The sequence below is a fragment of the Arachis ipaensis genome, chromosome B09 (assembly GCF_000816755.2).
Source record: "Arachis ipaensis cultivar K30076 chromosome B09, Araip1.1, whole genome shotgun sequence".
In the NCBI taxonomy this organism is placed as follows: domain Eukaryota; kingdom Viridiplantae; phylum Streptophyta; class Magnoliopsida; order Fabales; family Fabaceae; genus Arachis; species Arachis ipaensis.
The window spans coordinates 123,002,649-123,017,842 of record NC_029793.2 but is presented as its reverse complement, the minus strand read 5'-3'; the positions used below and the strand labels follow the sequence as shown (position 1 = coordinate 123,017,842).

The 15,194-nt window shown below is 38.9% G+C and overlaps 1 protein-coding gene and 1 long non-coding RNA gene across 5 annotated transcripts in view; one reads left to right on the top strand and one right to left on the bottom strand.

Annotated features, from left to right (window-relative positions):
- LOC107619175 (probable ribosome-binding factor A, chloroplastic) overlaps positions 7 to 15,194 on the top strand; it is a 15,665-nt gene continuing 477 nt past the window's right edge. Inside the window, exons 1-5 of one of the 4 annotated variants that reach the window (XM_016321413.1) lie at positions 7 to 261; positions 1,260 to 1,643; positions 1,775 to 1,948; positions 2,259 to 2,457; positions 2,742 to 3,068. In XM_016321413.1, the coding sequence (XP_016176899.1) occupies positions 1,281 to 1,643; positions 1,775 to 1,948; positions 2,259 to 2,396 (675 nt within the window). In that variant the 5' untranslated portion in view covers positions 7 to 261; positions 1,260 to 1,280 and the 3' untranslated portion in view covers positions 2,397 to 2,457; positions 2,742 to 3,068. Of the gene's footprint in view, positions 262 to 976; positions 1,007 to 1,259; positions 1,644 to 1,774; positions 1,949 to 2,258; positions 2,458 to 2,736; positions 3,069 to 15,194 lie in introns of those variants that run through there. The other 3 variants (XM_021112684.1, XM_021112685.1, XM_021112686.1) reach the window with 3 other exon arrangements.
- Positions 5,063 to 13,346, bottom strand: LOC110267359. Its single transcript, XR_002354865.1, has 3 exons — positions 13,334 to 13,346; positions 6,996 to 7,002; positions 5,063 to 5,786 (listed from the first exon to the last, which is right to left on the bottom strand). It is a non-coding gene; the product is annotated as an uncharacterized LOC110267359 (long non-coding RNA).

Below are 15,194 nucleotides of genomic sequence, written 5' to 3'. Positions count from 1 at the left end.
TATAGCCTAGCCTACTAATCTCTTGACAGATTCACTCACTCCCAGCCCCTCGTCGTCTCCCTCACTGGTTGCGGTGTCTTGCCCTCACCCACGACCCAACCACTCCTCAGTACTCACACACACTGCCCCTGGTTCTTTGGGTGCCGCCGCTCGCGTCTGCTCCACCGTGCTCTGCCTTGCTTGCTCGTCTTCCTTGTCGTCAGTCCCCTTCTCTTCGCCCTCTAAACTTAACTTCCTCCATAACCGCCGTGCTTACATCCGGTAATCTCTCTCCCCTCTCTCCCTCCTCTGATTTGTGTTGGATTTTAATAGATTTATTTGTGGTCTCTTAGAACATCCACGGCAGACAATAATAACTAGACTACACCTTATAGTTTGTACTTGTAATTTATTGGAGTGCTTCATCTCTCTTTTGCTAATTATACTTTCAGTTAAACATCTTTCTTCATTTTTATTTAATTAGATTGTGTAAATTGTAATATTATATATTGTATATATACCCAATTAATAAGAATTATGGAGAGAATTGGGGAATGGGAAATGGGATCCGTGTGGGGACTGCAGGGAGACGGGGAATGGGGATAGGGTTCAATTATCTCCCGCGGCGGGGATTGGGCCGGAATGGGGAGGGTTTTGGGGTTCTGGGACGGGGAGCAGGGAGGCCTCCCCCGCCCTCGCCCGGCCATGTTGACATCCCTAAAGCAACATATGACGGTGTTAAAGGTGTGTCTTGATTAAAGGGTGCTCATAGTTGCGATTTTATTACCATGATTGAATAATGTTTGGATGTAGATTAGTTTGGTTTTGATAGTAACTTTATGTTGTTTCCTCATCTGGTTTACCTTGAATTCCCCTTCTTTGTATTGGCTTTTCTCATTTTCCTTCCTAGATTTTTCAGTAAAACGAATTATTCTTTTTTATCTTCCTTCGGAGTTGATGTAAAAACTATGAGTTTACTACCTTGGCAGTTTGGCAATTGTGTGAGCGACATATGAAGGTGTTAAAGGTGTGTCTTGATTAAAGGAGTGCCCAGCGGATACTGATAGTTGCGATTTTATTACCATGATTGAATAATTTTGGATGTAGATTAGTTTGGTTTTGATAGTAACTTTAGGTTGTTTTCTCTTCTGTTTTGCCCTGAATTCCCCTTCTTTGTATTGCCTTTGCTCATTTTCCTTCCTAGATTTTTCAATAAAACGAATTATGCTTTATCTTCCTTCGAAGTTGATGTAAAAACTGAGAGTTTATTACCTTGGCAGTTTGGTGAATCTGAGAGAGCAATGACATACCTGCTTCCTCCACCACTGATATTACCATGCCCATGTGGATGGTGGAATCACATCCTTGCACCACCAAGCTCAACCGCAACAACAATGAACCCTGTTCAGAGGCGTGGTCTTAGTGGAAGTGGGCAGCCAGGGGAGGATTTTGTTGGTAGGAGTAGGAGTAGGAGCGTGAGGTGCATGGCCAATCCTAGGAGAGTGAAGATGGTGGCGAAGCAGATTCAGAGGGAGCTTTCTGATATGCTCCTCACAGACAAAGTCTTGCAGTTCGCGGTTCTTCCAGAAGCTTCCTTGGGCGCTGACCGCTACCTCTCATCTCTGACCACCATAAGTGATGTTGAAGTCTCTTCCGACTTGCAGGTATACTGTTTTGTGTCTTTTCCATCATCAACAACTTATATTTGGATGATTCCTTGCTCACCTAATTGATTTGGAACAGCATCAATTTCTGTGCTTTGTTTACGTGTAATTTGATTGCTCAACAATGATAGGTGGTTAAGGTGTATGTGTCCGTTTTTGGAGATGAAAGAGGGAAGGAAGTTGCGATGGCTGGATTGAAGTCTAAGGCCAAATACGTCCGCAGTGTGCTCGGCAGGCGTATGAAGCTTCGCTTGACTCCTGAGATACGCTTTATAGAGGATGAGTCTTTTGAGAGAGGAAGCAGGGTAAGATTATATGGTTACACATCTGTTGCTCCTTCCACATTCTCTTCCTCCTCTCTTCTTTATCAAGATCCCAAATTTTGCAATTTTCTTTAGAATATATGTAACATAGCTCATAATAAACTTGCTTGTTACTCTTTCTTGTATTCTGGTATAAACATATATGTCATCATTCACCAGCATGCTTCTGTAGCAAGTGCTCACTTATGCATGGCATTTTTTTGCCCCAAGTTTGAGCAACTTTTAGGACACTTTTGTTTTCTTTTCTGTGAGCGATTACTGATTTGATGCATCCACCATTTCAAAATTTCAGGTGATTGCAATATTAGATAAAATAAAAAATGAGAAGAGTTTGGAGAATCAAAACGGGGAGCTCTTGGATTCATCAGCGCATGATGATGATAATTGGGATGATGTAGATCCTGATGAAGGTATCATTTACGTGGACTAGCTGCCTCTCACGGTGCGTCATTATTTTGGCTGTTGATAGACAAACCATTCAGAGTTGATAGGTATGTTTAATCAAGCATTCATGATTAATTTCTGATGGCTAGTTTTAGTTTACTTTTATTAACTAGACTAGACTTTCTTTTGGGGTTGGAGGGGAGGGGAGGGGCGTTGTGCGACGTACGAGTTTGCTTAGCTTTAGAATGTCCGATTATGGCACCCCAATAGTGTCGTTGCTGTTGCTATTGAAGTTTTCCTACAACTGTAGAGGTCTCTGCATAACCAGAATTTAGTGCAAGAGATTTCGTCATATGTTCAGTACTGAATTCATTACTTATTTGAAGTGCAGGGAAAGTTGGCTATAGAGTGGGGCTATAAGTTTGGTAGAGATTGATGCCATGCCATTACCCGATCATGAAGCCAACCCAATGTCAACACAGTTGCCCACCCTCGCTAAGAATCATATCGTAAGGTTTTCTTCTCCTTATGTAACTGTTACCCAGGTTTGGGATGTCAGTATACAAATAGTTTTTCTTTGGTAAGTGGAAACTGGAAATGATAATATTTGCATTTCCCAAGAACTTTATGGTTAATATTGCTGACCAGATTTAGGTGTCTAACAATATTGCATGTAAATTGTAATTCTAGAGTTTATTTGGTTGTGATTTGGTCTTGAGTCACTAGGGAATGAGATCACCATCGATAAATAGCGTTAAAGAATTGTAACTTAAAAACTCCCGAGACAGCAAGACCTCTTTCTGACCACCGGAACTTGTCTCTTGAAGAAGCAATTTCTCATTCGAACTAAAATTAGAAAATATTCTGCTTGCATTTTAAAACTTAACTCTTAAGTATAAATTTTAAAATTTATATTTAATCGTTTTAATTGCATAAATACGAAAATCGGTAAGCATGTTACTAGTTCCTAATAATTGTGAATAGTGATAAATATTTGGTTACATCTCTTGCTTTGAAAATATACTAACACAACTTTGCTTTTGTGAATAATATTTATATCAAAATAACATTGTTTGTCAACATAAAATAATAAACAATCACCATATAAAAATATTTTATGAAAGGTTTTAGAAAGGAAGAGAATAAGGATTGCATATATCTTATAATTAAAGACATGTATAATGAGCTATAACTAGTGTGAAGACTCAATGTGGTGTAATAGAGAGATTTTTTATTGATATAAGATTACATCAGGGATTATCTTTAAGTCTTTACTTTTTTACATTAGTCTTGAGAGTACTCACAGAGCATATCGAAGAGCTTGTGCTATGGTGTATATTTTTTGCTGATGATATCGTTTTTATGGAAGAGTCAAGGGAAGACCTAAATAAGAAGTTGGATTTATGGAGAGAAGCTGTAGAAGTGTATGATCTGCGCATAAGCCGTAGTAAGAGTCAAGGGAAGAGTCAAGGGAAGACCTAAATAAGAAGTTGGATTTATGAAGAGAAACTATAGAAGTGTATGGTCTGCGCATAAGCCGTAGTAAGACAAAATATATGGAATGTAAGTTCGGCCGCCAAAGGAAAAACTCATACAGAGGTGTAGATTGGAGAAAACATCATACGAATAGTTAAAAATTTTAAGTATCTTAAGTGCATCATACAGGATAATGGAGAGATTGAACATGATGTAAATAATAGGATCCAGTCAAATTAATGGAGTGTGTTTGGTTTTATATGTGACAAAAAAATGTCTTTAAAACATAAAGGTAAATTCTATCGCACTGCTATCAGACTGACTATGTTTTATGGTACAGAGTGTTGGGTGGTTAAAGAGGAGTACAAACATAAACGTGACAGAGATGAAAATGTTGAGATGAATGAGTGATCATATGCGATAGGATAGAATAAAGAACGAAGATATAAGAAAGAGAGTCAGAGTAGCACCTATTGTGGAAAAGATGGTAGAACCGCGTCTCAGGTAATTTAGACATGTGAGAAGAAGACCGATAGAGTGTACTTAGTCAGGAGAGTGGATGAGATGGAAAATAGACAAGAGGTGAAAGATAGAGGAAGATCATCAATGAGATGGTAAACGGGATCTATATGTAAATGATTTCTCTGTAGACATGATATATGATAGAGTTTAATAATGTCATTTAATTAATGTAACCAATCTAATTTAGTGGAATAAAGTTTTGTTGTTGTTGTTGTATTACCAATACTAACAAAATAAACGATTATGAAAGATACCCTTACGGATATATGTTCCTATCTTTATTGTCTATCCTCTATCTCCTATGGTCCTTATGATTGCTGCCCACTTTTCCTATTTGGGACTCTCTCGGATCACTAAATGGCAAGACCTCTTTATCCAAAGATTCTTATCGCTTTAACATTAGTTGAGATTCTTTTTGGGTTTATTGCAAAGCATCTCCAGTCAACAATAGTAATACCAATAACATTATTTGAGAAAGTTCAGGACATGCAGTTCTTGACGTGACCTTCCATGTATTCTTACTGCACTAGCTCCCCGTGAGCCCATGTCTCCAATAAAAGAATCAATATGATTCTTTCCTTCAAAATAAGCAGTCCACACCTGGTTTCACAAATGTACACACACGTTGAGCAAACTCGTTGAGAAAAATTTAAAAGTAATATTTAGGGTTAAGTACGATTTTGATTTCTAAGGTATAGGTTAAAAAATTTTTTCGTTCTCAATATTTTTTTGCATACAAAATCGTCTTTAAGATTTAACTTAATTTTAAAATCGTCATTCGAACCAAAATATCCTTCTTCTTCTACACTAAATTTCCCAATTTTTTCTTTCCATCACAGCAGCATCTCTTTTTTTTTCTTCTTTTTCATCATTAATAGCACAATAAGAACATATCAAAAAAACACAAGAAATCAAAGAACAATGAAATCAGAAGAACAATAAAATTAGAAACACAACAACAAATTCAAAGAAATAGAATCAGAATCAGAAGCATAGCAACAATAAAAGTAGAATCAAAATCAAAAGCAGAAGAAACAGAAGCCATCAACCTCTGGCCGCTGCCGCCCTTAATGCGCTGGTTCTACCCTCCTTTTTTTCTTCTTCTGCTTCCTTCCAACCGCCACCCACCGTCGATGTCCGTCGAAAGCCAGCAGCCACCACAAGCGCCGCCTCTCCCTTCACAGAACACGTCACAGCGCCGCGTGCCATGTCGAGGGATTCGAAGCTGAAAACGACAAACTCGAAAACGCTTCTATCGATCCCACCATTCTCCACTCTCTACCTTCCCAATCTCTCACAACTGACCTCACTCTTCCTACCCCCATCGATCCCCAACACAATCCCAAACCCGCACCCTCCGATCTCCCGAAACTGCTGCCCACCACCTTCGATTTCTGGGACAAGGATGAATTCAAAGGCCTCCCATCGAACATCCCTCCTCTGATCACAATGCTTCCCACTCCAATCCTACTTCCCTTCCCACTTATTATAAATCCCACATAATTAGTGAATAATTAGATAATAAATTAATTATTAATAAAAGAAATTAGAAAATTGAATTTTACAATTTAATGAAGTAGAATTAATTAGAATATGAATTTTGACACTAATTTTAAAGATTTTGGCCAAAATTAGGCTCACTCAGCAAAAGAGGGGAAGAACACTCCCAAGTTACAAACCCTTGAATTGAATTCAAATCCACATAACTCTCAACTTCGAGTTTCGATTGCCGCACCGTTTGCAGCCACGCATTCACCGCGTCGAGCTCTACAAAGCCCAGTAACTAATTTCGGTAAGAAAACTTGTTTTCATCTCAGCCTCTCATCCTCCCTAATTTTCAAAAATTTAGGAGTTTGGTTATTGAAATTTGATGTTTGGTATTTAGGCTCAAATTAAGCTTGAGGGATTAGCGGGTTTTGTTCAATTGAGGCACGGGTAAGGTAAGAATTCTCAAACCCTAGTAAATTCCATAATTATTTGTGTTTGAGTATTGAAATTTTATATATGGATGTAATAAAATGTATTAGAAAGTGTATATGTGATTTTGGAACACAATTGTGGAGGTTGGAAGATTGGTTGAACCGTGAGTGTTGAAATCTTGGAGGTTGAACCGTGAGTGTTGAAATCTTGGAGGCTGAGTTTTGGTGCCAATTTGAGGTGTCTTTGGTTTAGGGAGAAATTGTTCAATGTATGGTTTTGGTTTTCCGTATGTAATATATAATGTTTTGTGAAAACTTAGGCTAGACGACCGGATGGGTTGAATTGTGTGTTTTGTGCATATTTAGTGCTTTTAGTTAATGTAATATGTGTTGATTTGATGTGGATATTCGTTAGGTTGGTGAATGATATGAATGTGGTGGATGGTTGATGAAATGATGATTTTAATGCACAAGAATGATATATTGATGATTTAGCACAAGGTTGTATTGAATGTGAATTTGTTGAGGTTAAACTTGTTGAAGTTGTGTATTGGGGTGCTATGAAATGAATGTGAGTATTGGGATGTGGTTTGGTATATTTTGATGCTGTTTAAAAGCTTGGAGTGCTGGTTTTGAGCTATGGAATTGTTAAAAATAGAGGTTTGAGATTTGTTGAGAAAAGCTGATTTTTGACCGAACTTCGGCGAGCTATAACTCGGCTCACGGACTCCCAGACTTTTTCAAACTTGTCATAAATGAAAATTGGGTCCGTGAAGTTGACGCCGTTCGAAGAATGAACTAAAAATGGTTTCTAATGGAAAAGTTATATGCGTTGGAAGTTTGGTGTGTAAAGGCGGATTCTGCAGCACTTAACAAGTTATACGCGAGCACACACGCGACGTGGGCATTTTATTCTGTTTAATGTCCCGCGTACGCGAGAGGGTGCATGCGTATGCGAGAATGTAAATGTAAGGGGTTGTTTATGCGAACACTTGCACGCGACGCGGGCATTTTATTCTGTTTTAATGTCCCGCGTACGCGGGAGTGTATATGCGTATGCAAGCAGGGTAAAAATGCACCCCGCGTACGCGAGACCATCCATGCGTACGCAGGACCCTGTTTTTCAGCAACATTTTATATTGTGATTTTAACATGATTTCAAACTTCTAAACTCTTATTTTTTACTCTCCAAGACCCTAAAACTTAATTGTAATGATAATGAAGGGTGTTGAACTATGAAGAGGGTGGTAACTTGGAAGTGAAGAAAGTTTGAGATATGATGAATTATGATTGAAAAGTGCGAAAATGTTATATAATTGATGAATATTGGCCACAATGATATTGAATAAATGAATATGAATGATATATTGGCTTGTGCACTTCTTATTATCTGAGATACGAGTTTTTCTGGGTAGATGCAGTGGCTTGCCCCCACTTGCTCTAGGTCGAGACTCGACACTCTGTTGATCCTACGTCGCAAGATGTGGCTGGAAACTTTAACTCCCCGGAAATTCTCCCAATGAGCTGAATTTGATTATGATTGAGAAAAAACTATGCATAGACTCTTGGGGATGCGCGCACTAGGGACTGTCCAGGGTTAGCTATCGGACATGTCGGGCTGGCTTTATAACCGACAGATGAGACTCATCAGCTATATGACAGGCCTACATCATATGCATATGTGTGTTTTGTTTGATTGTGCATTAATTGGGCTTGCCTATGTGATTATTATGCTTACCTACTATATTTGCTACTTGCCGTATCTATATCCTACTTGTGTTTGCTTTGTCTGTATTGCTTGTCTGTGTACCGGAGTTTTGGAGGATTGGAAGAAGGCGAGAAGTTGAGGGAATAAATAAAATTGAGTTAGACTTAGGAACCTTAGATAGCTCACCTTGTATTAAGGTTTTAAACTTTAACTCTAAGCTTTATATCTGAAAGTCGGAGTTCTAGGATCGCCTCTAGCTTTTTCGGGACTTTATATATTATGTATGCTGACACCATTACTATGCTGAGAGATCTGAGACACTGATTAGAGGTAATTGTAAAATGACTGGTAAAACTTTAAATGCCTTATTTGATACTGGAGCATCACACTTGTTTATAGCATTCGAGAAGGCTAGTGAGTTAGGACTGAAGATAGTTGTATTAGCCTATGAATTGAGAGTGCATAATGCTACTTCTAAAGCTATTGTGACTAGATTAGGCTGTCCCCAAGTTCCGTTCTGAGTTAAACAACGAGATTTTGTCTATGATCTGATTTGTCTGCCGATGACTGGTCTTGATCTCATTTTATGATTGGATTGGTTATCTAAGAATCGTGTTCTGCTTGATTATTTTGAACGGTCGTTGCAATTTATTTCGGAAGGGTCGGAAGGATCGGTTATGGCGAAGGGTTACTATCTGAAATCCGTTATAATAAACTATAGTGGGTGTGAATGTCAGGGTGTTATGCTATTAGCTGCAAATGTGTCGGGAAAGGAGTAAAGTTTAGATCGGATTCTGATTGTGAACGAATTTCCTGAAATATTTTCAGACGACATTCCCGAATTTCCTCCTTCTCGAGAAATTGAATTTGCGATTGAGTTGGTGCTTGGAGCTGGGCCAATCTCAATTGCTCCTTATCGAATGTCGCCGTTGGAATTGACTGAACTTAAATCTTAGCTGGAAGAACTGATGAGTAAAATTCCATCTGATCGAGTGTTTCTCCGTGGGGAGTGCCAGTATTACTAGTGAAAAAGAAGGATGGGAGTATGAGTTCGTGTGTGGATTATTGACAACTGAACAAGGTCACTGTGAAAAATAAATATCTATTACCAAGAATCGACGATCTGATGGACCAACTGCAGGGTGCTGGAGTATTTTCTAAGATTGACCTTAGATCTGGTTATCACCAGATAAGGGTAAGAGACGAAGACATTCCGAAGACTGCTTTTAGAACTCGTTACAGCCACTATGAATATACGGTAATGTCTTTCGGGTTAACCAATGCCCCGTTGGTGTTTATGGACTACATGAACCGGATTTATTGTCCGTTCTTGGACAAATTCGTCGTCGTCTTCATTGATGACATCCTCATCTATTCCAAAATCGAAGAAGAATATGCAGAGCACTTGCGAATTGTGCTACAGATTCTGAAGGAAAGAAAATTGTACTTGAAGCTATCTAAATACGAATTCTGGAAGGATAAGGTGAAGTTTCTTGGTCATGTGGTAAGTCAACAAGGAATTGTTGTGGATCCTACTAAAGTTGAGGCGGTAATGGACTGGGGGTGACCAACTTCTGTGATGAAAATCAGGAGTTTCTTAGGTTTGGCGGGTTATTACCAAAGGTTTATCAAAGGTTTTTCACAACTTGCGTTGCCTTTAACTAAGCTGACCAGGAAAGACGCGTCGTTTGCACCTCTGAATACGAGAAAATTTTTCAAGCATTGAAGCAGAAATTAACTACATCGCCTGTGTTGGTGTTGCCTGAGCCTAACGAACCTTTTAAGGTATACTGTAACGCATCATTGAAGGGTCTGGGGTGTGTGCTGATGCAACACCATAATGTCGTGGCATACGCTTCACGGCAGTTGAGACCGCACGAAACGAATTATTTGACTCACGATCTAGAACTTACTGCGGTTGTGTTTGCTCTGAAAGCTTGGAGACATTATCTATATGGCATCAAGTTTCAAGTCTTCTTGGACCACAAGAGTTTAAAGTATCTTTTCGATCAGAAAGAACTAAATATGGGTTAGAGGAGGCGAATGGAGTTGCTAAAGAATTATGATTTCGAGTTAAACTACCACCCAGGAAAAGATAATATCGTGGCAGACGCTTTGAGCCGAAAGTCGTTATGTGTTGCTTGGATGATACTTCGAGAAGAATAGTTGCTAAAAGCGTTTGAGAATCTGAACTTGGGTGCCAGAGAAGTGTCTGAAACTATGTGTTTAAGTCAATTGCAAGTTTCAAGTGATTTTAAGTCTGAAATCTTAAAAGCTTAACAAGACGATTAGGAGTTACAGAAAATGTTGTCAGCAATTGAGAAAGGAAAGTGATGGGGAGTTTCGTGGGATGGAGACGGAATATGGAGGTACAAGGGTTGGATTTGCGTGCCGAATGTTGGGAATTTGAGGCAAGATATCTTGAAGGAGGCACAAAGGAGCGGGTTCTCTATCCACCTGGGAAGTACCAAGATGTACCATGATCTGAAGGCGATGTTTTGGTGGCCAGGAATGAAGGGTGATGTAGCGTCGCACGTTTCTAAGTGCTTAACCTGTCAGAAAGTCAAAATTGGACACCAGAAACCATATGGAACCCTTCAACCTTTAGAAATTTCACAATGGAAATGGGAGAGCATCGCAATAGATTTTTCGTCAGGTTTGCCAAGAACTCGAGCTGGATTTGACACTGTTTGGGTGATTGTGGATCGACTGACAAAGTCGGCTCACTTTTTACCCGTTTGAATGAATTGTACCTTAGAAGAGCTAGCATGTTTGTACATCAAGAAAATTGTAAGGTTGCATGGCGTGCCTACCATCATAATCTCCGAGATAGATCCTGGTTTCAATTCTAGATTCTGGGGAGCTTTCCAACGGGCGTTTGGGACTCAGTTGAGCTTAAGTACGGCGTACCATTCTCAAACTGATGGCCTATCAGAAAGGACAATCCAAACGTTAGAGGATATATTGAGGGCTTGTGTTTTGGACCAGCTGGCGAGCTAGGATCGGTATATGCCGCTAGTGGAGTTTGCGTATAACAACAGTTACCATGCGAGCATCGGAATGACTCCGTATGAGGCGCTGTATGGAAAAAAGTCCCAATCTCTGCTAAGCTGGTATGAAGCTGGGAAAACAAGCTTGTTAGGGCCTGAGTATGTAGCTGAAACTATCGAACAAATCAAGAAATTATGAAACTGAATGCTTACTGCTCAGAGCCGCTAGAAAAGCTACGCCAATCAAAGGCAAAAGCCTTTAGAGTTTGAGGAAGGAGAGCATGTTTTCCTAAAGGTCACACCAACAACCGGATTGGGTAGAGCGATAAAAACCAAGAAGCTAAACCCTCGTTATATCGGTTCGTTTCAGATTCTAAAGAGAATTGGACCGGTAGCTTTCTGAATAGCCTTACCCCCGCATCTTTCGAACCTGCACAACGTGTTTCACGTGTCGCAGCTTCGGAAGTATACTCCTGATGCCAGTCATGTCCTGGAACCTGAATCGGTTCAAGTAAGAGAAGATTTGACACTTCAAGTAATTCCGGTTAGAATTGACGACACCAGCATCAAATGATTACGCAGAAAAGAGGTTTCATTGGTTAAAGTCGCTTGGAGTCAGGATGGAATTGAGAAACATACTTGGGAATTCGAATCCGAAATGCGGAAGGATTATCCATATTTATTTTCAGGTAACTAAATTTGATTTTGTGAGCAAAATTCTTATTTAGGTGGGTAGGATGTAAACCCCGCGTAATTAGTGAATAATTAGCTATTAATTATTAAACAAAGAAATTAAAAAATTAAATTTTATAATTTAATGAGGTAGATTTAATTAAAATATAAATTTTGACAATAATTTTAAAGATTTTAGTCCAAAATTAGGCCGAATCGAGTCCAAACCGAGCCCAAGGGCCCAACCAATCCACTTATGCATATGAGCTTCAGCTCATTTGCCTTCTTCTTCATATGAGAAATGCTAAAACGCTCAGCAAAAGAGGGGAAGAACACTCCCAAATTACAAACCCTTGAATTGAATTCAAATCCACATAACTCTTAATTCTGAGCTCCGATCGCTGCACCGTCTGCGGCCACACATTCACTGCATCAAGCTCTACAAAGCCCGGTAACTAATTTCGGTAAAGAACCTTGTTTCATCTCAGCCTCTCATCCCCCCCTAATTTTAAAAAATTTGGGAGTTTAGTTATTGAAATTTGATGTCTTGGTATTTAGGCTCAAATTAAGCTTGAGGGATTAGCGGATTTTGTTCAATTGAAGCATGGGTAAGTTAAGGGTTCTCAAACCTTAGTAAATTCCTTGATTATTTGTGGTTGAGTATTGAAATTTTATATATGGATGTAATAATATGTATTAGGAAGTATATATGTAATTTTGGAACACAATTGTGGAGGTTGGAAGCTTGGTTGAACCTTGAGTGCTGAAATCTTGGAGGTTGGGAACTTTAGAGGCTGGGTTTTAGTTCCAATTTAAGGTGTCTCTGGTTTACGGAGAAATTGGTCAAGGTATGATTTTGGTTTCTCGTATGTAATATATAATGTTTTGTGAAAACTTAGGATAGGTTGAATTGTGTGTTTGGTGCATATTTAGTGGTTTTAGTTAATGTAATATGTGTTGTTTGATGTGGATATTCGTTAGGTTGGTGAATGATATGAATGTGGTGGATGGTTGATGAAATGATGATTTTAATGAACAAGAATGATATACTGATGATTGAGTATAAGGTTTTATTGAATGTGAATTGTTGAGGTTAAACTTGTTGAAGTTGTGTATTGGGGTGCTATGAAATGAATGTGAGTATTGGTATGTGGTTTGGTATATTTTGATGCTGTTTAAAAGCTTGGAGTGCTGGTTTTGAGCTATGGAATTGGTAAAAATAGAGGTTTGAGATTTGTTGAGAAAAATTGATTTTTCACCTAATTTCCGCAAGCTATAACTCGGCTCACGGACTCCCAAACTTTTCCAAACTTGTCTTAAATGAAAATTGGATCCGTAAAGTTTACGCCATTCGAAGAACGGACTAAAAAGATTTCTAACAAAAAAGTTATGCGCGTCGAAAGTTTGATGTGTAAAGGTTGATTCTGCAGCACTTAACAAATTTTTGCCATTGTGCAGAACTCGCGTACGCAAACACAGACGTGACGTGGGCATTTTATTCTGTTTTGATGTCCTGCGTACGCGAGAAGGTGCATGCGTACGCCAGAATATAAATGTAAGGGGTTGCGTACGCAGACACTCGCACGCGATGCGGGCATTTTATTCTGTTTTAATAACCTGCGTACGCAGGAGTGTACATGCGTATGCAAGTAGGGTTAAAATACACCCCCTCGTACGCAAGACCATTCATGCGTACGCAGGACCTTGTTTTTCGGCAACATTGTATTTTGTGATTTTAACATGATCTCAAACTTCTTAACCTCTATTTTTTACTCTACAAGATCCTAAAACTTATTTGTGATGATAATAAAGGGGGTTGAACTATGAAGGGGTGGTAACTTGGAAGTGAAGAAAGTTTGAGATATGATGAATTATGATTGAGAAGTGCATAAATGTTATATAATTGATAAATATTGTGATTGGATGATTGAAATTTGATGAACATGTGGCTTATGCATGTCAAAACTATCTAAGATATGGGTTTTCCTTGATAGATGCAGTGGCTTGCCACCACTTGCTCCAGGTCAAGACTCGATACTCTGTTGACCCTACGTCGCAAGATGTGGTTGGACATTTTAACTCTCCGAAAATTTTTCCAATGAGCTGAATTTGATTATGATTGAGAAAAAGCTATATATAGATTCTTGGGGATGCGCGCATGAGGGACTGTCCAAGGTTAGCTACCGGACATGTCGGGCTGGCTTTATAACTGATAGATGAGACTCATCAGCCATAGGGTAGGCATACATCATATGTATGTGTGTTTTGTTTGATTGTGCATTAATTGGGCTTGCCTTTGTGATTATTATGCTTACCTGCTATATTTGCTACTTGCCGTATCTGTATCCTACTTGTATTTGCTTTGTCTGTGTTGCTTGTCTATGTACCGGAGTTTTGGAGAATTGGAGGAAGGCGAGAAGTTGAGGGAATAAGTAGAATTGAGTTAGACTTAGGAACCTTAAATAGCTCACCTTGTATTAAGGTTTTAAACTTTAACTCTAAGCTTTATATCTGAGTGTCGGAGTTCTAGGATCGCCTTTAACTTTTGCGGGACCTTATATATTATGCATGCTGGCACCATTACCATGCTGAGAACCCCGGTTCTCATCTCATGCGTCTTTTTCAGATGCAGGTCGAGAACCACCTCACTAGGCGTCTGGACTTACTCTGCAGCGAAGTGGGGCTCTTGGATGTTGTATCTTGTTATGTTTAAATATATCTATATGCATAGAACTCTCCGTATATATATGTTTTACTTTTATGCCTCATAAAGGTTTGATGGAGACATAGGGTATGTTTTGAGCATTTTGTATCTTGGGATTATATATATATATATTCTCCGGCCAACCGTAGTTTCGCAGGTTGAGCCTGGAGCTTGACTATTTTGTATCCTTGACACTCCGATCCTATTATATATGTATGTATCTAAACTTTCTTTGTATGCAAGTAATCATTGTCTTGAGCGTTGTGCTTTTATTTTTCACGATTTGCTTAAACCAACTTTCAAAAGCTTTATGTGGTAGGGTGTTACATTATGGTATCAGAGCAGTTCGTTCCTGTAGAGCTTGAGGGACGGACTGACTATATTTCTGAACATACTCTGGGTGTTTATACATGCTAAATTAGGTTATCTAACTGATATATGTGGCATGAATGTTCATGAGCATGTACTTGGGACTTTGAAGTACTAGACTTATGATATTGAAACTGATTAACTTGATATCACTTGTTTAGTGTGAACAGGGACCAATTCAACTTTATATCTCCAATGTCACAACACACTCACCAATTGGAAAATGAAACGTGTGAGTCTCGCGTCGCCATCTCTCAATCAGAGCATTAACCAATGCCGACTGACATTGGATTACTTCAATATGAAAAACATGATAAAAATCAGTCTCCCGTAAAATGCCCCTCCACAATTTGATTGTACGGATCCGGTAGCATTAAATGATCACATATTAACATCCGTAAACTCTACAAATGTAGACATATATCACATTAATCAAATATAACCATAATTAATTAATTAATAATATTTAACATCTCATTCTCAT